Source organism: Colletotrichum fructicola, assembly GCF_000319635.2.
Source record: "Colletotrichum fructicola Nara gc5 chromosome Unknown KSG_Nara_v1_contig08, whole genome shotgun sequence".
In the NCBI taxonomy this organism is placed as follows: domain Eukaryota; kingdom Fungi; phylum Ascomycota; class Sordariomycetes; order Glomerellales; family Glomerellaceae; genus Colletotrichum; species Colletotrichum fructicola.
The window spans coordinates 26,778-50,095 of NW_027094058.1; the positions used below are offsets into that span (position 1 = coordinate 26,778).

The 23,318-nt window shown below is 53.5% G+C and overlaps 5 protein-coding genes across 5 annotated transcripts; 2 read left to right on the forward strand and 3 right to left on the reverse strand.

The window, feature by feature from the left end:
* Positions 1-4,128: 4,128 nt before the first annotated feature.
* On the reverse strand, positions 4,129-5,430 carry CGGC5_v013034 (uncharacterized protein; the record flags this gene model as incomplete). The annotated part of the gene is made up of 1 exon (XM_066152799.1): positions 4,129-5,430. The coding sequence occupies one exon, from the start codon at positions 5,428-5,430 to the stop codon at positions 4,129-4,131; it is 1,302 nt and encodes a 433-aa protein (XP_066007703.1).
* Positions 5,431-8,273: 2,843 nt separating this feature from the next.
* CGGC5_v013035 (uncharacterized protein) lies at positions 8,274-9,377 on the reverse strand (the record flags this gene model as incomplete). Its single annotated transcript, XM_066152800.1, has 2 exons — positions 8,274-9,093; positions 9,163-9,377. 2 exons carry the CDS (start codon positions 9,375-9,377, stop codon positions 8,274-8,276), a joined length of 1,035 nt encoding a protein of 344 aa, XP_066007704.1.
* Positions 9,378-12,489: 3,112 nt separating this feature from the next.
* Positions 12,490-13,653, forward strand: CGGC5_v013036 (putative sucrose utilization protein SUC1; the record flags this gene model as incomplete). The annotated part of the gene is made up of 1 exon (XM_066152801.1): positions 12,490-13,653. The coding sequence occupies one exon, from the start codon at positions 12,490-12,492 to the stop codon at positions 13,651-13,653; it is 1,164 nt and encodes a 387-aa protein (XP_066007701.1).
* Positions 13,654-19,556: 5,903 nt separating this feature from the next.
* CGGC5_v013037 (uncharacterized protein) lies at positions 19,557-20,303 on the reverse strand (the record flags this gene model as incomplete). Its single annotated transcript, XM_066152802.1, has 3 exons — positions 19,557-19,736; positions 19,809-19,932; positions 19,993-20,303. 3 exons carry the CDS (start codon positions 20,301-20,303, stop codon positions 19,557-19,559), a joined length of 615 nt encoding a protein of 204 aa, XP_066007702.1.
* An 895-nt stretch (positions 20,304-21,198) lies between these two features.
* Positions 21,199-21,969, forward strand: CGGC5_v013038 (uncharacterized protein; the record flags this gene model as incomplete). The annotated part of the gene is made up of 2 exons (XM_066152803.1): positions 21,199-21,777; positions 21,862-21,969. 2 exons carry the CDS (start codon positions 21,199-21,201, stop codon positions 21,967-21,969), a joined length of 687 nt encoding a protein of 228 aa, XP_066007700.1.
* Between the last annotated feature and the right edge of the window lie 1,349 nt (positions 21,970-23,318).

Consider the following 23,318-nt stretch of genomic DNA (forward strand, 5'->3'; position numbering starts at 1 on the left):
TGAGGATTAACGCCCTCTACAGGCTGCGTCTCAGGTCCTGCGAGCTTGTAGTAGGGTTTCAGCGTGCCTCTAGCATGAGACGAGCGTGGGATGGTGAGTTGGAGCCCTGTCTGGCTATACTGTATATACTCTATCCTAGGCGGACGACTGTTCTAGTAGGGAGATGTCCAGCGTGAGGTCTGTTATGAGGAGCAATACACGCTCTTCTAGCTTAACCTGGGCTGACTATCACTACACATAAGGGTATGTGTAGCCCAGCTGGTCATCTGTTTATGACGATATAAAGATTCATCATGATACTAATACAACATATCTGTTGGATGTGTATACTTATTGGGACTGGATGGCGGTTTTGTGTGGCACACACTTTTAGTGCATATCCAAATACATCTTGTGATAAAATGCAGAAAAAAAAGCGTCTCAGTGCTGCAATGAGCGATTTTGCCCGTTTCAACTCTAAATCACCTCTATATTATCTATATAAGCTATTCGATCTACTTTTTTACTAGCTACAGCATGACGCGTGGAACTATTCGCTATTTGCATCTTTTAACCCTGGGTTTCGAGGGGCGACTCGCCCAGTTGATGCTCAACAGGCTCTGACATAATCAACTACTGTGGGGCGGCCTCCGGCACGGGGTCGCAGTTGTTCCAGACTCTAAGAGCTGTCCGCTCCCGTCCAAGGGCTGTCCCCAGACCTCCCTCAGGGTCTACACCCCCCCCTCCTTCTATTTTTACATCACCCGACTATGCTACTTCGTGGACGCGTCTCCCCGTCTTTCTCATGCCTTTCTGCTGGCTATTACTCCTCTCACTTCCCTAGGCTGACCGACCAGGCCTCTCCACGCACATATAGCCCGGCCATTGCTCTATACTTGTCTCACCTGTCTAGAATAATGGACTTGATCATAGGAGCGGCTTGTCTTTCCTCTCCATACAGGGCTTGACGTGTTTATCTTGCTTCCTTCCGACGCGACGTTATGCACTAGTCCGCTTCCGGTAAGGCGCTTGCTGACTCATAGCCAAACACCCTTTCATTAAACGCGTGGATAACTCTGCTTCCTCCCCGGGGGGACGCGCTCCTGGTTTTCTCTTTCCTTCTTCATCCCATCTTCATCTCGCCATCTCTAGATGAAATACAGAGGAAAGTAACGGCGCTACGGATACATGCGTGCTGCTCAATAGCCACCTGCGGACGCTTTACTACATTATCCATCTTTCTCCCTCAATCTGAATACTCCCCGCGAAGGGAGAGAGAGGCCTGCGGCTCTCGAACAATCGACGTGATGTGCATCACCACGAAGCTCGACGGAAACCCTTACGTGGACCAGCTAGCTAGGCTTGAACATAACGTTCCTAAGGTAAGACAAGGTAAGTAGATGCGCGAACGTTAATGCGGCTTCTAGATGAAAGCTGTACGGCGGGGTTTGGTTGAGGCCTGCGAAGCCCCCAAACGCGTAAGTTGTTCTTTGGCCGCGAGGGCGTGAGTTGGACAATGTCCCCAGGCATGAGGCATCGGGCTTTTGACACTTGAAGCCCCCATACCCCCGCGGGCATACGTTGCTTCATGCCCCCAGGGGCGTCGAGCTTTCTATGCCCTCACGGGCATGCGTTGCTTCATGCCCCCAGGGGCGTCGAGCTTTCCATGCCCTCACGGGCATGCGTTGCTTCATGCCCCCAGGGGCGTCCAGCTTTCTATGCCCCCACGGGCATGCGTTGCTTCATGCCCCCAAGGGCGTGTCACTACAGCCTGCCTTACCCTGCCTAGCTAGCTACAAATAAATCTATACATCCATCTACCTATCTATCTACCTACCTACCTAGCTTAGCAGTATGCCTGCCTGCCTGTGCCTGCCTGTGCCCGCCTGTGATCCTATCCCTCTCTCTCCTCGTGCTCGTGACCTTGGATCTTGGACCTTGGACCTTTGACCTGCCTGCCCTGCCCCTGCCTGCCTGCCTGTTTTTGCTGCTTCCTAACCCTACCCTGCCCCGACCCGTGCCGTCGGGCCACGCTACTCTACGTCGTTAGTTGAATTTCCACAAGTGAGGATCTAAGGCTCTGAGGCTCTTCAAGGGACGAGAGGACCATATAACATACTCCATGGCTGTTAAGCTATGGGCAAGGGGCGGCTGCGGGGCTCGACGCTACCTTGAAATGCGACATGGACGTCTAGGCTAGGCACATCTCATGGTTATATGTAACTGACGTCCTAACCAGGGAGGCCGGACCATATCTACAGAGCCAGGTTTAGAGTATCTGGTTTTTAGAAATCACTACTAGTGGTCTTTAGAGTTATGAGCTGCTTCGCCCAGGCTCCTTCACAATGATGATAGGGGTTGGGGGGTTTAATCCGTTAAGCAAGCATTTAGAATCAGGCTCGGTCTGTGAAGAACGCAGGAAAACTGCAAATCGAGTATCATGTACCTGCCTAACCGGACGGTGTCGTAAGGACTATATCAGCAGCTACAAGAAAGAACTCCAAAGAAGGATGATTACAGTAGGAGGAAGATATCGGGGGGGGGAACAAACCAAAAGAAAAAAAGAAAGAAAAAAGAAGAAGAAAAAGAAAAGAAAACCCAAAAAGATGAGAAAAAGAAAGAGAGAAAAAAGCAAAAAAGGTATAAGGAAAATAAAGGGTTCCATCCTACTATAGGGCATTGAGTAATACGCACGTCCTAGTCCAACGTCATGCTGTAGAAAGCCTCGCTTATGCTGAAAGTTGAGGTCCATTACTAAGGTATTGTTCAGATCCCAGCGGTGTTAGGTTAAACGCTAGATACCTTAGATCAATGCCTTGGTCAAGACGCCTCTAGGTGTCTCTAATGAGAGACTTGCGATGTCGCGGTCCGGCAAGGATGCTTCTTCCAGGCTGTTTGATTGGCGTCTGGTTAGCTGCGGCGAAAAACCGCATGACTTTCTCCGAATAGCGATTTGCCGAGCCTCCCGCCCCCTTCGGCTCTGAGAATAGACAGCTGGCAGTGTCATATCAAAGAACCAACCTCTATAAAGAAGGCGTGGCGGGTGCTGCTGAGAGGCTTTGGAAGACATCCCTTGGAAGAAGGGTGTGCGTGTGTGTGCGCTATGCTTAGGGTTGCTGGTTTGAGCCTACGCCCCCGGGTGATCGCCCCTCATCTGCTCTTATAAGGCTACCTTAACTCTCCATCCTGATCTCAAGCCATTTTCTTGTCTGGCCTGGGCTAGCGGTGTTAGCTATTGCAAAGTTGGTATGCAGTCGTTGAGATGGTAAGGGGTGCGGTCATGGGCCAAGTCGAATGAGCACTTCTAATAGCCGGCTTTGGCTTTGATAGCCCCCCTCCTCTCCTCTCCTCTCCTCTCTTCCGCTCCCAGGGGCTGGGGCCTTCTTCTGGCTGTTTGGTGCTGTCTCTATACCGCGCGTCAGATGAGGTAGAGCAGCCGATTTCCTCAGAGCTCCTTTGCTGGCTGGTGTACCTATATCGGTCGCTTGTATTCGTAGGCTGGCTGGCTTAGCTGTCAAGGCCTTCAAATTTAAACAGGCCTTTCGGTTCGACTTGATAGCACAGACGTTTACCTACTACTTGTCACGATGAGTGAATGAAATCTTGCGCACATCGCCGTGGATTGAGATGTACAGGTCCAAGGCTTATTAGGTGTTATGAAGTTCGGTTGGGCCGCTATGATACCCTTGCCCTATATGCAGGCGATGCCCTGATCCTCCACTTCCCTAGACGTGCCCCAAGCCCTCCCTACCTAGTGCCTACGTCGCGAACTGCGGTCGCTCCTTCTCCTCTTCGGACACGAATACTCCCCTCTCGATTGCGGGTATGTTCTCTCGCTCGTCACAGGGCGGCCGGGCGGCCGGGCGGACGATCCGACAAGGGATCTGATGCAACGTGGATGCCTGCGTTCCATTGCGGGACGGTTTCGATTCGACTGAGATCGGTCGGTCTTTTGAGAACAGCAGGTCCATATGCGCAATTCGGGAGACCGCCTAGACCGCAAGCGACGAAGATGGCTTGATTAACCCACCCGACCCTCGCAACGGACCGTTACGGTTCGCACAGTGTTCCATTTCGTCCGCGGAGGTGAACAGGGACCGCAGCTTTGGGAATATAGTGTGGAGCTGCTTGACGACCTCCGCTACGCCCTCATCGACCGGCCCAGGCTCTCCTTCCCTTGGAATGCTGATGGAGTGGAGGGTTATCTTCATTGATTTCCCGGTGTCGTGGCGTGTCGAGTTTGGTGGTGGGGGCCGCCAGGAAGAAGATGCTGCTGGCAGCCGCAGGCTCGCGTCGAGAACCAGCTCCTCTATCTCTTGGTTGTTGCGTGCAATCGACTCCAACATGTGCTGGCGGCTTCCCTGGCCGGGCGTGAGGGCGTAGACGCCGGGGAGGCTGAGTTGGAACGTCTTGAGTTGGCTCATCCCTCTGATCGCATCCGAAGCGTTGTTGGGGGGGGAACGTCCCACGGCTCCAGAGCCCCATCCGTCCACCGCGAGACGTTCCAATCAGGCGGAGCTCCTGCAGCTGCGTCATTCTCGACAGGTACGTGAGGATTGCGGGCGAGATGCTGGCTGGCCTGAACCGTACGGTGAGCGAGTTCAGGGCTGACATGGTTGCGAGCTCTTGATACAGGGAGGTGCACTCTCTCATTGGTCTGATGTCGAGCTTGGTGAGAGATCTGAAGGGTTGACCTCGGCGCTTGTACCAATCCGCGTGGTTTGGGGGTAGGGGACTCAGAAGGCTCGAGATGGCCGGCTCTATAGTAATGCGCAGCCTGCTCAGCTCTGGGCAGTCGGACAGGGCGTGTATAATCATTGCAGACTCGTCACATCCGTACGTCAGGTTTCGGAACATGCTGGCGGACGTCAGCTTGTCCCACGCTGGCTGCACAACTGAGACTTCGTCGTGATGGTATGCCAGATGGTCGACGCGGAGTTGGGAGAGATTCGTCAGCAATGATACGAAGTCCGGGAGGGCGGACTCGACATGCCACTGGCTGACTTCCAGTCTCGTGATGGTGTTGCCATCTGCTGTGTGGAGTCTTTCGATCATTTCGGGTAACGTTGGGTCATTGAACCTCATGTGCTGTATCTGCCTCAGCTTGGGGAATGGGAGTCGGTAGATCGAGGTGAGGTCCACATGGGGAAGGAGGTATTGGCGAGGTTGTGAGTTTGGTGGGTCGTTCGCCTGGCAAAGGCCGCAGCCGCACTTCCGTCCGTCCCAGCCGGTGAGTGTCTCGATTTGTGACGCGTACAGGGCCCTCCTCTTATTGTCTATACACTCTTGTGTAATGGCCAGGAGGCACACTCTCTTCCAGACGAAGGGGACGGCGTGTTCGAACCATCGTCGACCACATCGGAGGAACGGGGCGATGTGACGCAGGCCGGTTCCAGGGCTAGCGATGTTCCGGAAGATGAGGTCGACGATCTCCGCGGGGAGCCTGTCCATGCTGGTTAGGAGGGGTAGATTGCTGATGTGAAGCGTGTCGCGCTCGTTCCTGCTGCTCCTCCTGGTCGGAACGCTCGCTCCTGTAGGGTTGGGCGATGGGGAGGTGAGGAGGTATTTCTTGGTACTAGGTAGTTTCCTGATCTCTTGCGCTGTTGACAGGTAAGCATTGAATATCTCGTGTTTGAGGCAGGTCCGCTTCAGGGAGGGTAAACTAAGCAGTCAACAGTTTTAGCATGAGAATTAAGAGGGTGATGTTTTAGGTCAGTAGGTGCTTGCCTGAGGTACCTTGCAGGTAGGTACTCAATACTGTTCGCAAGATATTAATAGGCCTTATAAGGCAGTAGTAGGAGATGCACAATAGTAGGTTTCTGATTTGCTCCAGCTCATTAGCTAGCTCCACGCTAATACAAAGGCATCAGATGTGGGAGTGTGTGAGTGTGAGTGTGGATTTAGCCTGGTGTTTAAGTAGGTGTTTCAGGCAAGTACGCAGGTAAGGGCAGGCAGTTGTAGTTAGTTATATAGTGCCTTTCCCTCCACTTTCGCTCCTGCTTGCCGAGATGCTGCTAGGTGACTTCCCGATTAGTCAGGCTCAAGTTAAATTTCCACGTTGCTGTTGACTGATAGAGGGCATTCTCACATGGCTCCCGCGTGTATGGGGAAGAATCGCTGAGGGAGGAAGGAAGAGGGCAGATGAAAAAGAAAAGAAAAGAAAAAGAAAAGGAAGAAAGGGAAAAAAGAGAAAAAAGGGAAGAGGAAGACCGAAGGAAACAAGAATTCCAACTTGATTTCAGTAGTTGACTATACTACCTTATTCAGCAGTGGGCTAGGAGCCAGAACAGCCGTAGGAGTCGCGGGCACCAGAGCCCATCCACTTCATCCATCTCCTCTAGCCATCCACGTATATGCTCGGGCCCGTTCGACAACAGACCCGACCAGTCCGACCAGCCCATCACCTCCAGGACCATTGCACCCAGAGTGCTCACGCCGGTACCAGCACCAATGCCTCCTACGATCATGCATGCTGTAACAAACCGCTGCACGGCCTTTACCCATACGCATTGTACCTCCTTATATAGTATATCCTCCCTCTCCAGCGCCTCTTGCTCATTGCCGTACCACTCGTCCATTTGTTCCCGGTAGACCGTCCGCCAACAGAGCGTTAGCGGGAACCGGCAGGCGTGGCACTGCGCCCCCTTGCCGCCGCCGCGGGCCCGGTATGACCGGAACATTGTTAACCAGCCCTGGGCTTCCGATGATTCCGCCTGATGTGAGCACCTCTTCAGCTTATGCGTCTCTGCTATCCGTCCCCGCTTATAAAAGGCGCAGAGCGCACAGCTGACATTCTTATTCTTTAGGAGGGATGTGAAGTCGCAGATCAACGGGTCGTATGCGGTGTGCGGGCGGGGTTTGAGGAGATGGGTTGGGGGAGGATGGACGGGGATAGCCGATAGACTTCGATGTATCTCAGCTGGGTCTGAGAATCTTTCCCTAAGGGGTGGCGCCAGGTCGGCGCGGGCCCTAGCTTCTTCCTCTATTAGAGATGTTCGCCCGTGTGGCACGTGGAAACGAGCCCGTCGCTTTGCTGCGCGCCGCTGCTTGGCGTTCAGGTGCGGCTGTCGCGGGCCGCACCATGCGTTCGGGAATGTTGCGAGCGGCGAGGCCTCGCTTTGAGGGCACAACCCGCTGCTGGCCCCCTCCGGCCGATACCGCGGGAGCAGTAGCCGTAAGGCCTCGCCTGTATTAGTGTCGTCCTTGGATATCGTTACTGCGTTGGGTGAGACGGTCTGAGGGCTGGCTGGCAGGTGTTCCTGGTGTTCCTGCGCGTCTGAGACGCTTTCAGATGGGTGTCTAAAGTCAGGAGCTGCCTGCTTGGGCATGCTGTAATCGATTGCTACGTATGTAATAGTGACAGTAGAGCAGTCGTCTACCCAGGTCGCAAGGTAGGCGGCTGGGACAGGATATATATACTGCAGAACTGCAGGAATAAGAGGGGCTCACCGTGGCGCTTAAGGACCTTGATGTCGAGCACGTGAGAACCAGCAGATGATAGCAATCATTTTAGGTCTACAGGGTTGCATCTGATTAGTAGGTCAATAGTATAAGGGAAGCCTGTTCTAGGAAACACCACTGCGTAGCATCTATACTGGGATCAAACCCGACTGGAACCTGTGCCTGTGGCCATTGTAAGGGATTCCTCGCAATAAGATGAGCGGATAAAGAGGAAAGGAAGAGAGAGAAAAAGAAAAAAAAAAGAAAAAGAAAAAGAAAAGAAACCCCAAAAAACGAAAAAGAAAAAGGGGGGGGGGGGGCAGAAGATAGGAATAAAAGGAAGTAAGTGAAAGGACAGAAAGCCACTTCAGGAAAAAGAAAATTGAGAAGGAAAAGAAGATATTAGCTCCTAGACTCGTCCAGCTACCCTATTACAATGGACCAGCGTTATATATAACGGCACGGTAGGTTTATTTCTACTATATTTCGTATTGCCGATGAATTCTACTAATAAGTGACTGGCGTATGAGGGCACATGACCTTCTGGCTTGTCCACCCTACCACCACACCACCTCAATCGCTATAGTATTGAGAACGAACGAGCTCCATATTACTAAACATTAAGGTAGCTAATGAACGAAACTGAAGTGGCTAACGCTGCGTAAAAGGGCAAGCTTGAGCGAAAAGGCGGGCTCTCGTGACATAATATCGGGTGGTTACAAGTTTCGCTCCGATTCCCTGCCTCCTGTTGAGGAGAATACTGCTAACGACCGTGAACGACGGGCTTTTTCATCCGCGACGAGGGCGCAGGACCTGGAGGCGTCATGACCCTACTTAGATGTAGGGCAACAGTGTCAGCACCCAGTTTTGATACTACTAGCGTCGGCATACACTTGGTTGATTACGCCCGTAACGTGAGAGTGGTGATGAACTGGTAACGTCGACTGGAGAGGCTTCAAAGGCGATGGGTACCACCGACTGTATGTAGGTGGTAGTGAGTCGGGAACATGGCCGTGGCCGGGACGTATCCTTTTCAGTAGAGGCTGAACTTGATCTCTAACCTGCCTTAGGACCAGGTGCGCGCTGAGGATCTTCTGGCTGTTATCGTCCAAGGGGTAGCTGCCGATACACGAGACAGTCGTCAAAGTTATCTTAGGTGACTGTTCCATAGTGGAATGCTTTGCTGCAGGCTCGGCGCTGTCGCTGATCCCGAGGATCAGGCGGTACGAGTCCGCGATTTTAGCAATCACCAGGTACGTCAAAAGAAGGATGTCTTGCCTTCTAGAGCATGGACAGCCTAGTAGGCTGTTAAGTCTGGCGAGTGCCTCTCTGTTTTCAGACAGTATATCGCCTATATCTTTCTGCCCGGATTTGCAGTCTCCCTCGATAGCGACGAGATGAGGTGGGCGTTGTACAACCGTTAGACAGCCGCTCGCTGACGTGTGGAGGTTTTCTAAGAGGCTCAGAGCCTCAGTGGCGCAGTCATATACACGGCGTGTTCTATCGGGATTAAGGGCGTCGCCCTTCACTTGCGGCCGTGGGCTGGCGTCCTGGATACTGTTGCCTACATCTTCGGCGGGTCGAGTATCTCCCGCAAATGGGATATCGGAGTTCCCATCAGGCTGTCTCGGATAATACTGCGGAGAGGACGGCGTGTTCTGATTGCTAGGCGAACTTAACACTATGCTATTAGTCGAAGGATCTTCGCTTGTTGCAAGCTCCAGGCTAGGCTCCAGTAAATACATAGAGGCTGTGTCAATCAGCCAGCTCCAGTTCCTGACGTCGTCAAACGAGGCTTGAGAGCGATTCGTCGGGCTTTCGGTGGAGGGATCCTCCGTCGTGCTGAGCGATAGTGACACTAGCTGAGGAGCTGCGAATGATGACAACGTTCCTGTGCTACTCCCCGGCATGTCGTACGATTCGGCTAGTCGTTGACGCTCACCTGTACGCATAGACATGCTGTACTGGCAGCACAGCCCCTTCTTCGCGCACCGGTGGCATATCGGGTGCTGTTTACCGCATCGTATTTTCTGCAGACTACAAGCGTTACACGACTGCCGGACTTGACGATGTTTGCGCTTGTAGGTTGTACGGTCTGCACTTTGCATAAGCATTGAGAATACTACTATGTATGAGTTGTTTGTGGGCTAAAGGGTGAGGCAGAAGTATTTGAAGAGTGAGAAATGGGAAAAAATAAAAAACAAAAAGAAGAAAAAAGGAAAGAAAAACAAAAGGGGGAAGTGAATAAAACCACACGCGTTAAGGTTAGCCCCTTCACAATAACAGTCCTGCCAGATCAGGGCCAGGTGGTTAGTTGCCTAGCTAGCTACTATGCAAAGAGTAGCTACACCTATGCGTTTTCCGAATGTTACGGTTGCGCGTTACTTTTACAGCTGAAACTCCAATCTATCCCATCGACTGCCATATGACGTCAGTAGATCTCGATGCGGGGTCGTAAATAATTATGGTTTCATACGATTCTGTTTCCGTCGTTCCCCTCAACTCCATACCCTTTCGAGAATAGCATGCTGAGCGAAGAGTAGGAATTGTATCTGAGGTTCCGATGTTATGCAGTAGTCAATGGGATAAGAAAGCTAAACGTGACGCGGCGGATCACATTCCTGCAGCCCAGTGTATATTGAAGCTTCTGTCAGAAAGTCCGGGATGGAATTCGGAAGTTCGCCGTGGATAACCGCTGTGGCGGTGGCCCTGATCCCCTGGGATTAAGGACAAGTTTGGCATGATGACCTTGAGAGATATTTGCCATAAAAGCGACCCTGAGAGGTATTAAGCAGAGTTTTTCCAGTCTGGACAAACCCTGATAGCTAGGGTAACTAAGCCCTACCTTGGGACATAAAAGAAGTCCTAGAAGATCCTCGGTTGAAGAAGAAGAGAAGATTTTTCATAAGACAATACACATCACTTTTCTGGTCCTATGACTTGGTGCACGATTCGACAATAACATCACCGCGCCCTCTGCATCATCCACACACCGTATGAGTTAGCAGATAATACTGGTGTTATTAATAGAAAGTATACGTCGACCGGGGCCGTAATCGATCCGTTGCGTGACCGAACAGGGCCGGAGGCGGAGCAGGATGTGTAGTAGAGGCGGAGCTGCTTGAAAAGTATTACACCCCGTAGCTAAGTATGCCTCTAGCCCTAATTCTTGACAGTCTAGGTTAGGGTTTAGTGAAAGACAGATTAGGAGATCAAAGGCTTGGACCTATTAGGAACGGGGATCTGTTTCTCCTTTTCAGCTCCCAGCTTCAGTCTCTGCTGTCACGGTCTATGGACCGATATGAAGCTTCGGCTAGACCCTCAGCTATGGAATACTTTGGAAGGTTACAGAATATCGTGGAAGGTTATGAGAACCTTGTCGGCCCATACTCAATGGAAGCTTCTGGAAGAAGACTCACATGTATTTAAAGATGAGAAGGGCACCACTCTTTCCCAAAATGGTTTTTCTTTCCTCCAGCTTGGAATGCTCGTAGTAGTAGGCTAGACCAATGGCACCGACCTTGTCCTAGACCCTTACACACATGCCTCTTTTTTTTCTCCTTCTTTTTATTTTTATTTTATTTTTTTCGTATACATATATATCATTATTTTCCCCCTTCTTGCGTTGTTTTCTTTTTTTTTTGAATTTAGTTTTTGATTCTATCTTCCCCCCCGACTGGCAAGTGCCGTTGTGTCTGGGAGCCGAGTTTTCTATATATACCCCCGTCAGGAGCGGCAGATATTCTCGCACTTACCGACCCCAGAGGTGGGGCCTTGGACTAAACGGAGTTTATCCATACTCCGTACTTAGTAAGACCACAACAGGCCTCCCCCCACCACCTGGAGCGGCGTGTTTTGTCAAATGGAGGGTTTAGCCGCCAAGCAGCAGAGCTTTCTAGAAGATTGCCGGGCCTGCCGGGCGAGTTCAGTGCGTCGTTGGACCTACTGCGGTACACCCTAGCGCCCTAACCCCTTCCGCGTCGTAGGCGCCCTGTTACTCCAGCTAGGAACCCCTCGGCCGGCAACACGCCGTTGCGATCTACTATTATGCCTGTTGTGGTCAATGTCTCTGATCTCCCGCACGGCGACCTGTTAGGCGAAGCCTTCCTTGTTCTAGAGGCCAGACCGGTAAACAGGTCGACGGAGGCGGGGAGAATATAGAAAGACATGTCCGGCAATCTACGTCTACCTATACGTACCTAATAGGTTTCAGCTAGTCTCTACCGCTGTGCGACAACCCCCTCCAAAAAGGAACTCTGTCCAATTTCGGGGCAGGCACTGCAAGTGTGTCAACGCTGCGGCCTTGATCCTCGCTAGGCGGCGCTGCTACTCTACTCTCTGTCCGCCCGCCCCCCCTCTCTTCCCCCTTTTCTATTGCTTGCCCGACAACCCTCAACGCTGGATACAACCTAAAGATCGGGTTCAAGATAAGGATAGTGAGGTGGGGTTGGGTGCGGCGAAACAAATGCCCGCAAGTGGCGTGCTCAATAATAATACTCACAATACCTACCTAGCCAGGGTTATTAGCACTGAGGGGATGGCGTGGTTGATGGCTTAACCAGGCCGACCGTCAACGTAGTACAGCACTCCGCGGTGCATGCATGCGAGCAGATACTGTCGATGACCAACGCGATAATTTCTCACGTCTTCCACCTCGGGGGCGGCGGCATGTCGCTATCGAAAGCTGGGTCCATGCCCAGGCAGCGGCGAGCGGCGAGAGTTAGACAGGCATGTGATGCCTGCCACGTCCGCAAGGTCCGGTGCGATGGGCGGCACCAATGCATCAACTGTTGCTTGTCCAGGAGCACCTGCACATATAACGCGCTCCCCAAGAAGCCAGGACCTAAGGGACCTAGGTATGGGCAGAGGCCAGGCAATCGAAGACGGACGGGTCTGACGCCGGGTCCTCGCCGTGGCAATTCGGCGTCGAGGACTCCGCGGGCGCCCACGCCCGGGCGCGTCGCCCGCCCATGCTCGACATGCGGGCTGCATCGGGACGTAGCCGGGATGGAGGAGACATTCCAGCCGTCGCCTCAACTGTCGTCTCACGTAATCAGGCAGCCTCTCGACATGTATCTGGTATTGAGGTATCCCATCACGCCCGTGATAGACAAGGCACGCGCTGAGGAGTATATGCGCAACTTCACCAAATGCCCTGGGTGCTATGGCGTTCTCGCGTCCTGTTGCGCCACTATTGCGCCGGACGGGGATGTGATATCGTCGGCCTCTGCCGATCCTCCACGGCCGTCTCCCCGGCGCAGTACACGCAGCCTCCCTGAGCCGCCGGTCGACCTCTTGATCTCGGAAGCGCTGCGCTCGAGGCGCTTCTACCGCCTGGCCGAAAATCAGTCCCTCACGCAAATCCAAACCTCCCTCCTCTTGCACTGCGCATACTCCAGCCTCGGCAACGACCCCGCGGCATGGTTCTACCTACGTGAAGCGGTGACCATGCTACAGACATTGAGATACCACGAAGAGGCCACCTATGAGGAGACATCAGACCAGTCCGTCGCGGAGGATGCCAGGCGTGCGTTCTGGGCTCTCTTTGTCGCGGAACGGGTCTTCGCAATCCAGCAATACAAGCCTCTCACGCTGCAGCCCACGATAGGCCTGCCCCGCGCCGGCCCCCCTCCAGCAGCAGACGCTGGTGCATGTGTTCTGCCCGGTTTCCGCGACCTTATATCCCTCCTGTGGCCTATCGATGCCAGTTTCGTTACCGCCTGGAACTCCTCCGCCACATGTTCGACGATGAGGCTGGTGGGGATGCCAGAGGTTGAGCGGCTGGCACGACTCCAGACAGCCTTGTCAAACTGCCTCATCAACGTGTCTGCTTACCCCGAGACACAGCAAGCCGAGCTTCTCATCACACTTGGATGGCTTAAGAACGTTGTATGGCAGCTGTGCTTGTCCGTTACAACGTTAGCAGGCTCAGACTCTCGCGAGAGTATGTCCTTGGGATACCCCCTGAGCATAGCCCGAGACATGGTCCTCGTCTTCCAACTGTTGCCCCGGACGGCCTTTGCCGCAAACAGGTTCGGCATCTTGGAGAGGGTATCCCATGTTAGACGTTCGCTAGCTAATGTGCTTTCGCTGAACGCGCCCGCTATCCTGCGGCCAATGACGCCTGTTGCGTCCACGGAACTTCTAACGGAGATGTCGAGGATTGCAAGTCGAACCCTTGGGGCGGGCTGTGAGTTCGCCGGCTTAACACTTGAAGAGTCACTCTATGAGTAGAGGGAAGCCTGGCGTTCATTTCATCTTGTGATATCCATGGCAGATCCGATTGCTCACTGCGACCCCCTACGATGCCCGTGACGGCTGCTGCTGGTGTAGTGGACCGCCCCGTAGCCAAGAGATGCTAGCCCCGCCTCAAGATGGAGCGAGTGTGGTTACTCGACAAGCTATGGAATGCGCTCCTGTCTAGCTCTGTTAACGATTGCTGTTGAGTAGATGATGTCTGGTATCATTCGCTGCGACGAGCGTTGTATGAAGTTGGCTCTCTCCTCTCTAAACAGATACGAAGGGACAGAGGTGGGCCTGCTTAGTACAGGCGACAATACGCTGTCCGGCTGTATGTGCTGCTAGACCGGACTTGCAAGTCACTCCCCTCATCCTGGGACTTATTTGGAGTTTCGTCCTGGGAGACTTGCTAAGCCCCGCCTGGGAGAATGTGGGGGTTGAGGCAGTGGTGTAGACATGCTGATGAAGCCAGGATACCTCTGGATAGCACCTTAACAACATAGCTAGGCACTTACCACTTAGTAAGGTATATGGTATGAGGTATGATCAAAGCAATGCCTTAAGTGAGTCCAGGTAGAAGGGTGCGCGGTAGCTGGATGACATGTTGCATGCCGAAACGAAGAGCTGGGTATGCCATCACAGCAGTTGATAGTGAGCTGGAAGTTGAAGCCGGGATCGCTCTGAGTGCAGTAACCCCCTCAGACTTGACAATTTACGGCATCCGACAACAGCTGGTTGTCAGTGCTCGCTCGCCCGCTTGGATACGCGGTGTTTGTGCTGGGTTCTGGCGGTGACTAACCCGTACTATCAAAGCCTTGGGGGGGGGATAGCACTTATGGAGGCTGCTGGAAGGGTTGAGTTGAGGAGAGATGAATAGCGACCAAGAATATGGTGCGCATTTCGGTCCACGGATGGCAGACAACTTAGTATTACACACGAGAAACCAGTATTGTGGACGATGCAATGCGCGGGTGGCTTAGCTATGAAGGGGTTATCATGAGGACAACGACCATAGGGAGTATTGTATAATGTATTTTTTATAACTCAGAAGTCCGCATTTGAACGTGCCCTGCCAGGCTTTATAATCAGCTCTAGGCGCTGATTTTGAAAACTAGAAGGGTGATATACACTAGACTAAACATGTGTTTCAACTCTCAGAGACGGAGGAGGGGTGCAGATTTTCTATTTTCTCGGTCTAATCACCCTTGAGGTAAAGTACCCGTGTGAGATAAAGTGGGACTGGTTATGTCCGCTGCACGTTCCCGGTCGCAGTGTGAACTAATGGAAACCCATGGAGGGACTGGAAAGAAACCATCGGCGTATTATGTTCGCCCTGGCTGCCCCGGCATGCTGCCGACGGAGGGCAGAGGGGAGGAACGCTTCGAGGCATTGGTATTTCTCTATTTGCTGCGTCCAGCCGCCTCTCTCGTCTTACGTTGTCCAGTGGGATATGGTTTTTTCTAACTTCGTTCAGGGGCCGGTTCGACGTGCGGCTCATGAGCCCATCACCATCCTCGTCCCAACCCTTAACAACCTTAGCTGTTCTTAGGGACGTGTGTTAGGTGCCAAATAGCCCTGGCCATATCTCGGGACAGTACGTCGCGTTGCCGTGTCCTATGTGTGGGCGATGGAGCACCTGAAGGCCGGAGACTACGCTGCCGGATGCTACGTAGGCCAGGCAGCAAGCAAGTGGCTGCTAGCGGTAGCACATAAGGATACCGGTGTCTCTAGGTAGCCGAATGGGGCGATCTGCATCTAACAGGCATCGCCGGCGCCTTAGCCGTTCTGTTGTCGCGCCTTACTGCTCTGGAGACACCTGAGATGAGGTATAGACGCTCGACCGGGCTGGGGATGAGGAGGAAGACGGACGGGCCAAGACACCGGCACTCAGTGAGACGTCTTGGACCGAAGAGTCGAGGAATTAGGCTTATATCGGCCGGGCAGATTTACGGTGTAGGCGTCACCACTGCTAAGTATCCGAAGTCGCGTCTGAACTTTCATGGCGTTCTCCGTACGCCGTACGGGAAAAGCAAGAGCGGGGGCGGGCAGGAGGGAGGAGAAGAAAAAGGATAAAGCGGGGAGGGTCCCCGCGCATAGGCTTCCGTCTCCGAGAACCTAACACTACTTGAGTACGAGCCAATTTATTTTCCTTACCTTGGCTACCGGTCCAAGGCGACGAACCCCCCACCCCCCTTTTGTTTTTTTTAAAAGGATTTTGTTTTAAAAAAAAAACACTCACAAACAGAATTAAAGGAAATAAGAGATTATACGTACGCCTCTTGGTTGATATTAGGCCCTGGGTCTCCAGCCCGTCTGCTGATAATGGTTGTCAACATACTAGTGGCATACATGACCCTCATAGGGAGTAGTCTTTCATTCCTAACAACCTTGGGCGCTTCGGTCTATATTGGTCTACATCGTACTCAACGCCGGTCTCTACGGCACGCCCTGATCCTTAACCTCATGGTGGCTGGTAAGGTGGTCTCCTGTCGATGTTAATGTTTGGCGGGATGAAACGCTGACGCCAACAACCATTAACATAAAGAAGTCGCGAACTCGGCCAACAACACCATCTCGGGGATCATCTACATCAGGGAACAAAGATTACAACGCGCAACAGCGTGCGTCCTGAACGGCGTGGTTGGTCAGCTCTCGGTGCAAGCATCCGACTTCTCTATCCTCGCTATCGCTATAGCTACACTTCTGGTGATAAGGCGGAAAACGAGTATGGCGGACGGCTCGTCACTTGAGAAGTTAGCCATCTGCTGCTGCGTGTGGGTTGTTCCCATTACTACCAGCGCCTTGGCGGCCAGGATGGGCGTGATGGAGCCGGTCAGCGGGAACTGGTGCTGGATCACGCAGGACCGGCCCGACCTTCGATTTGCCCTCGCCCATGTCTGGCGTCTGTGGATCATGTTCACTACCGTTTGCATCTACGCTTTCGTCTGGCGGTATCTCAGCCAACATCTTCGCGCCACCGCGAGTACATCCTGGCTTTCGTGCGATGCTGAATCATCGACAGTACGCATGACGACGGCCTTGTTCGTTACTGCAACCACCGTACCCAAGCCGCAAGGAGACAGGTCAACACAAACCGGGCTGGTTTGGGCCAAGACTATGAGGTGTTCGGAGTCGCCCCTCTCTAGTGCCTCAGAACACGCTCTATCCAGGTATTCGGGAGAATTGGATAGCAGGTGGGGTGGTACTGCTGGTGAGCAACGTGCGCAGAGGGTTGGGCAGCTGGCTCCGCATGCTCCGTCCGTGGCCGGCGTCCGCGAGGGAAAGACACCACGCACAACGGCACGCTCAGGGGCGTTGCAGCAGGACGAGAACGGTCCGGACGCGAGCAAGGTACTCGGACGGAGGGGGGCGGGCATAGGTCTTCGAGGCACCAGAGAGGGACGACAACACGTTAGGGCCGTTGGTGGACGACGTCCTCCACGGGCCACGAAGCCACTTGCGGCAAGGCTTCCTCGGTTAGTCAGGTACCGCCGAGCATTAACTAACGGGGAGGACACTACAGAATACAACAGCAGAGGCGGTGGTGCAAGCCGGTCATACACCCCTCAACCGTGGGCAGCTGCCCGCCTGCGAGGGTACGGACGGAACCCCGGCTGGGGCACCACCGTTGTAGACGACGGTGTATCGTCGGATGTCTCGGCTGCAACGATGGCCAATCTTTCCATCGAAAAGCAGACCCGGACGTTGGAGCGGCGCGCCAAGCGTATGATGCTGCTGAACTCATGTCCCATCCTCTACATCATTCTCTGGATCCCCAGCCTGCTGCACGGAATCATAGAGGCTTCTGGTGCCAAGACACATGGTTCTCTATCAGCGGCGCTGCAAATCTCCAGCCAGTTTGTTGGTTTTGCTAATGCAGTGACATACTGCTTCCGCGAGAGCGTAGCGTGTATGTCGGGAGACAGTGATGGTTATTGGCTGCACCAGAGGCTGTAGAGATAATGGATCTTTCTGTCTTCTCCCCCGTCTCTTGGTGATTTTCTTTTGTGGTCTCCCGTTGTCCTAACCAGGCAACCAACCAGTCCAGAAGCGGGACCATAACTTTATAGGCCGGGTTCATGTGATATCTTACCAACGGCACCTCACGTACAAGTCCCGAACAGGTCCCGATACGCTGTCCCATCACTCTGCGGTCGGTCCCCACGGTGGACCGCCGTGGCCTGGCTGCTCAGTCCGTTCCATTGCCTGTGGGCCCTGGTTGTTGACGCACGACTTGCCTCTAGGTTCTTCGGCCACGAGCGCGTCCCTGCAGCTCCCGTTATTCTACAACATAAACAAACGTCCTGTCCAAGCCGCCTGACGCCTGGGTAAGTCGGCCCGGCTGGTTTCCTTTGCCAAAGGTTTAGGAGATTGGGGTTGGCGTTGGCGTTGAGGCTCATGCATCGTCCAGGGCGCACCTGGTGGTGCGGAACCGGCCTTATAAGAAGCCGGGATAGGCACTCGCCGCTTGGAATCCTCGAGAGTTTAGAACCCACGGAATTATACTAGGCGAGGCGGTTGAGCTTCTGCTTCCTCGTGTACATAGTATCATCGGCCCATGGGGAGCGCGATCCACTCTTGGCCCGTGATATAACCAGCGGTCCAGCACATTGGGCTCGTAGCGGGGACGCCGACCTGCCTTTCTTCTTACAATCCTCTCAGTCTCGCCTTTGAATTATTTGTGTTGTGGTTCCACCATAATCATGACCTCTGTATAGCATAGACAGAGAAAGGTTTAGTGTCTCCTTACACAAGAGGTCTGGTACCCAAGGAGGACTCGGCACTGGACAGAACAAGGCACCTACGGTTTCATCCGCTGGACTTCGTCCCGGCCATAGTACCCATATCTGGGTCCCGGCGTCAGGGTTGTCTAATAGGCGTCTTGCGTGCGGGTTGCTGAGGTGGCTATGAATGTTCTTCTGGTGGAAGGTGGTTTTGCTGACGATGAGACCCACGTGAGGGCGACCTGTGTGGTGTTGATAGCGCACGGATGCTGCCGAGCGGGTGTCGCGCCTTTCCTTCTGGCGGGGCTATGCCTTTTTACAAGATGTAAAGTAGTGGCGTAATATGTGTTATGCCGGAGGCTTCCGACGACCTTTTCAGCCTCCATCTAAACGAGGCCTGTGATTCAATCGATCGACTGGCGATGGCTTCGTTGATTTATTTGAATAGCTAACAAAGCTAAGTAGCAACGTTCGGCAGTGTCAACAATGACGGCGAGCTCAACCACTCTTGCTTCCTACACCAGCAAAACTATCTATGAGGCTAGGGAATATCTCCCTACTGCGTAACATACCAGCTACCACCTCTAGAAGAAGGGGGCCGGGGTCTTCTACGGGCGGGCAAGCCATGCGTTGTTAGTCCTGTTTTTTAATATAGAAAGGGGGTGGGTACGAAAACACAGTGGATGGTATGAGTCTGCCACCATGAGATTGCAAGCGTTGATATCCTGGGGACTTGGGTGCTTGGGGTCTTTGAGTTTGGGGGTAATAATGACGATCAGGAGGGGATGGGCTAGGAAGGATGATGATGATGATGATGCGAGCTCCCGACTCTTAGATAAGGACACCAAGTAGGACCAAGGGAGCTCACAAGCTTACACAGGCGACGATGCTGCCTGGGACGCGGAAGTCGAGAACATCTGCATCCCACACAGCAGGGGACAAGACGGGCAAGATGAGTAGAATAAAAACGGCCCAGCTTATAGGGCAGGCATGAACGACAAGAGACGCGCGTCCCACGCGCATTTGGCGAAGAAGAAACAGCCATAGAATCAATCAATCAAAGCGTGGGTTGGAGTGGTGATAAAAAGACAATAAACTGCTTCCCTCTAATGCAGACCCCGAAACATTTCCACGGACCCCATGGGCCTTTTTCAACACCAATGGGGACGGATGCTAAACGATTCTATCTCCCTCGTCCTGGTCGATGCAGAGCGGGTCGACAGCCGTACCGCGTGCCCAGGATGGGTATACCGTACCACCCTTGCCTGACGCAGCAACGCGCAGAACCTCAGGGCCCCAGGCATTCGGCTTCGCCGCATGGAGGACCGACGTGATGGCGAAGACGTGGCAGGACTGGAGCTTGCACGTTAGCTATGGGAGAGAGGAGGGTGGGGTGAGGGACGGCTTGCAGACGCGTGGGCTTACCTTGCCGCGGGCCGTCTCGGCTTCCTTCTGTGCCCATTCATATATGTTCGTGCTGAGGGGGATAAGGGGCACAAAGGGCTTGGATTCATGATGCTCGCCGAGCCCATGTGCCTCCAGCTTGTGCCTGACATCTTCGATGTTATGGATGGCGAGAAGAATGCGGTAGTTGCGAGGAAGGCTTCACTGCAGTAGCTCCGTGTTCTTCAGAAGACGGAACAGGGTTCTGCGGGGTACTGCCCAGACCGAGGGCCAGGGGTCTGTGGACGGCTTGTTGACAGATGTGAGGGCGGCTTCGAGGATTTCGTAGACGACTGGCTCAAATTGGTCCTCGAGTACGTAGGTGGGAGTGTCGAGGGGCATTCTTGAGATGTTGACGGGGATGGGGAAGTGCATGCGCCCACCCGAGAGGGCAACAGCAGGACCGTGGGGTGCGGCGACTGCCGCATGGCGATAATGGGAGTTCTCCCGGCGGTTGTGGGGATGATCTCCTTCCATGGCGGATGCTGGCGTGAGAGGTTCGAGTTTTCAGATGGCGTCTGATGTTGTACTGTCAGCGTGCGACTGTGAGGAGGGGAAACATTGCGAGGCAAGGGGTCTGCGGGGGCAGGACGAACCTAACACCAGAGTGAACGTTTGGTATTATGAAAGGGAGGTAGAGATTAAGGTTGAAACAGCTCTTCACCGCCACTGGGGGAATGCTTTTATAGCAGTTGGAAACCTGTTGACGAGGAAAAGCTCTTGCGGTTGCAGCTTTTAGACGGTAGGAAACGGCTTATCTAGAATGATAAGGGGAGAGGCAGGTGCGATCCAACCCACGTAACAGCTATATAGTGGGACGGAATGGGTGGTTGTCAAGGCGAAGTATCGACGAAGTTTTCTCGAAGCTGGGGGAAAGAAAGAGTGAGAGGAAAGATTGAAACGAGTCAAAAATGAAAGTAAAACCCAAATTGAAAAAGAAGGAGGAAGGACCAGACCCCAATCTCACTACGTGGTTGACATGGGAAGGCAAGGTCGGGAGGGTACTGCTGCACCTTCCTCCAACCGTAGGTCAGGATCCGGTTGCTTTGGGGTTAAGCAAAAGGGACGTCGCATTCTCTGTATCATCTTCCCACTGCTCGTTTCATTCATCTATTATTCCCTTTTGTTTTCTTTTCTTCCCTTCCCCCCCAACCCCCCACCCCACATCTCCCACTCATTCTTCGCCTCTTCTACCGCACAACAACAAGCGACTTGATCAAGTGACTTAATTAAGCGACCATCCGCAGAGAAGAGGTGCCTTTGCAAGGCCTATCATTCTCCAGGCGCGCTCCTACGTTAACCAGCCTTACCACACCCGATCACTACACACCACATGACTGAGCAGGCAGGGGCTACCTCTGCCACCAATAACATGACCGCCTTTCGGAATGCGCCTCTGCCCTTCGACGTTGGGCTATGCGTGCTGGACACGACAGACATCATGCCCATCGCCCGTAACTGGCCCGCTTATGACGGGTGGGAAACGTTCCGCAGCGGGCTCTACAGGTCGCTCTTGCCGGCAGACGTTGTGCGATCATGCACTGCAAGGATTGAGAAGGCGTCTAACGAGCGGGTGCGGGGGCTGATCGCGCAAGTCTCAGCATGCGGATTCAACACCAACGGGCCGGACCGGATAGTGGGCCCGCTCCTGGTCGTTGCAGAAGCAGCAGCTATCAAGGCGCTGTACGACGGAAGCTATGGGCTGACTGACATTGGGCGCATCGAAGACCCCGAGATGGGTGAGCTTATCCGGACTGTCACAGCGTGGGACGGTGGGATAGAGCCCGTGATCTGGTCGGAAACGGAGGTTGAGGACCACTGTACATCAATGGACTACCGATATCACTACAACAACCGCAAGGCTGTCAACACGCCGTCACTTGAGGCCTCCTACCGAGAGGGTTTCAACAGGCAAATGAGAGGTGGGTGTAGTGCTGAGTTGATAAACACTGTACGTTCCTGTCCGCAGGTCACTCACGTCAGACATGTTGAGGGACTCCGAAGCTCGACGCTGGTGCTGATATCTAGCTACTAGTGGTTCGTTGAACATGCAGCAAGCATCGTGCTCATCACCAAGGGGGCGGTTGCGAAGAACCCCGAGTGGCTCAGCATGATGAAGATGGCGGAGGACACGCCAATCTAATGAATGGGCGTAGAGCTATACGCGGGAAGGTTGACAGCGAGCGACGCCTTATGGGAATCAGTACATGGTATCGAGATCCTCCATCACATACTCCGGTATTCGGAGAGCAGCTGTAGGGGACAACGCTCTAGGAGCCGGACTGCGTATGTGACCCTAACCCTCCTCCACGTCGGGGTTTGGGGTTTGGGGGGAAGGGTGTGATTGGGGTTTGATTCGGTCCCGGGAATCCCCATGGGTACCGACGGTTACCGGTGCTATGAAGCCGTTGAATTAGACTCTACACACTGGCCAGCCCTCATTAACACAACCGGACTAACTGCTACAATGACGCCTAATCCCTAACCATAACCCTAACTTCCTGACCCGTAAATGAATACGGGCCTTCGCCCGACATGTGAGCTGCTGTCAATTGATGTAAAACTGGTGATAGGGGGTAGGCCTGTGTGGCCTGGGCCCCATGATAGACACACACCGCATAAAAGGTATCCACCCAACCCTTCTCCGTGGCGGTCATTCTGCCAAGGGATGCATTGCCGACGCACGACTGTTTTCCATAACGCTAGCCTCGGCGTCATTATCGTAGATGATCAGATGGTTTGTTTCCCTTCTTGCTGTCCAAGACCACCAGGGCGGCAAAGCAGTGCCACTAGCAACAAACTGATCGTAACACTAGGTGCTCATGCTGACTGGGTAGCACGCTGGCCGAGGCATTTCGTTCTGCTGGCTCTGTTGCGGTGTACCGACATGCCTAGGCAGCAGTAGCAAAGCCCCCAAGATCTGACTTTTCAAAGCGTCAACTCAGTGCATCATCTTTCTGCTGCTGGATCTCCACCCTGTCTGGTCCGGTCATGAGGAGATCATCGGCGTCTACTGTGATTGAAAGTTTTCCACAGGTGAAGATGACACTATCTGATGCTGAAGGCTCAAATCCTATTTTGTTGAGGAACTGTGCGAGTTCAGAGTCTCATGCCAGATTCGTGGCCATTGCTCCTGCCCACGCAGCGCCTTCTTCAGCCTGCGGATACTACTGTTTCCTTCATTGGGGCCGTGTGGTCGTTCAACACACAGATCCTCAGTATCGATAGGTCCGTGAAGGAACAGCGTCTTTAAACCCATCTGTTTGTTTGGTGCCCCAGTTAAGAGCGGTTAGGGTTAAAAAGATGACATTGTAACTCACTCACAGGCTTGACCACGGACGCAGGACGTTCCGTCGTTCCTGGTGCCTTCTTTTTGTAGTTTCGCACTACAGACCAAGGCCTGGGCTGGAAAGGACCAGGATGGTGAGCGTGGCAAATTCACTGGTGTGGTAAAGGGCTAATTGAATTCCTCTATGTGTTAGGGTGAAAGGT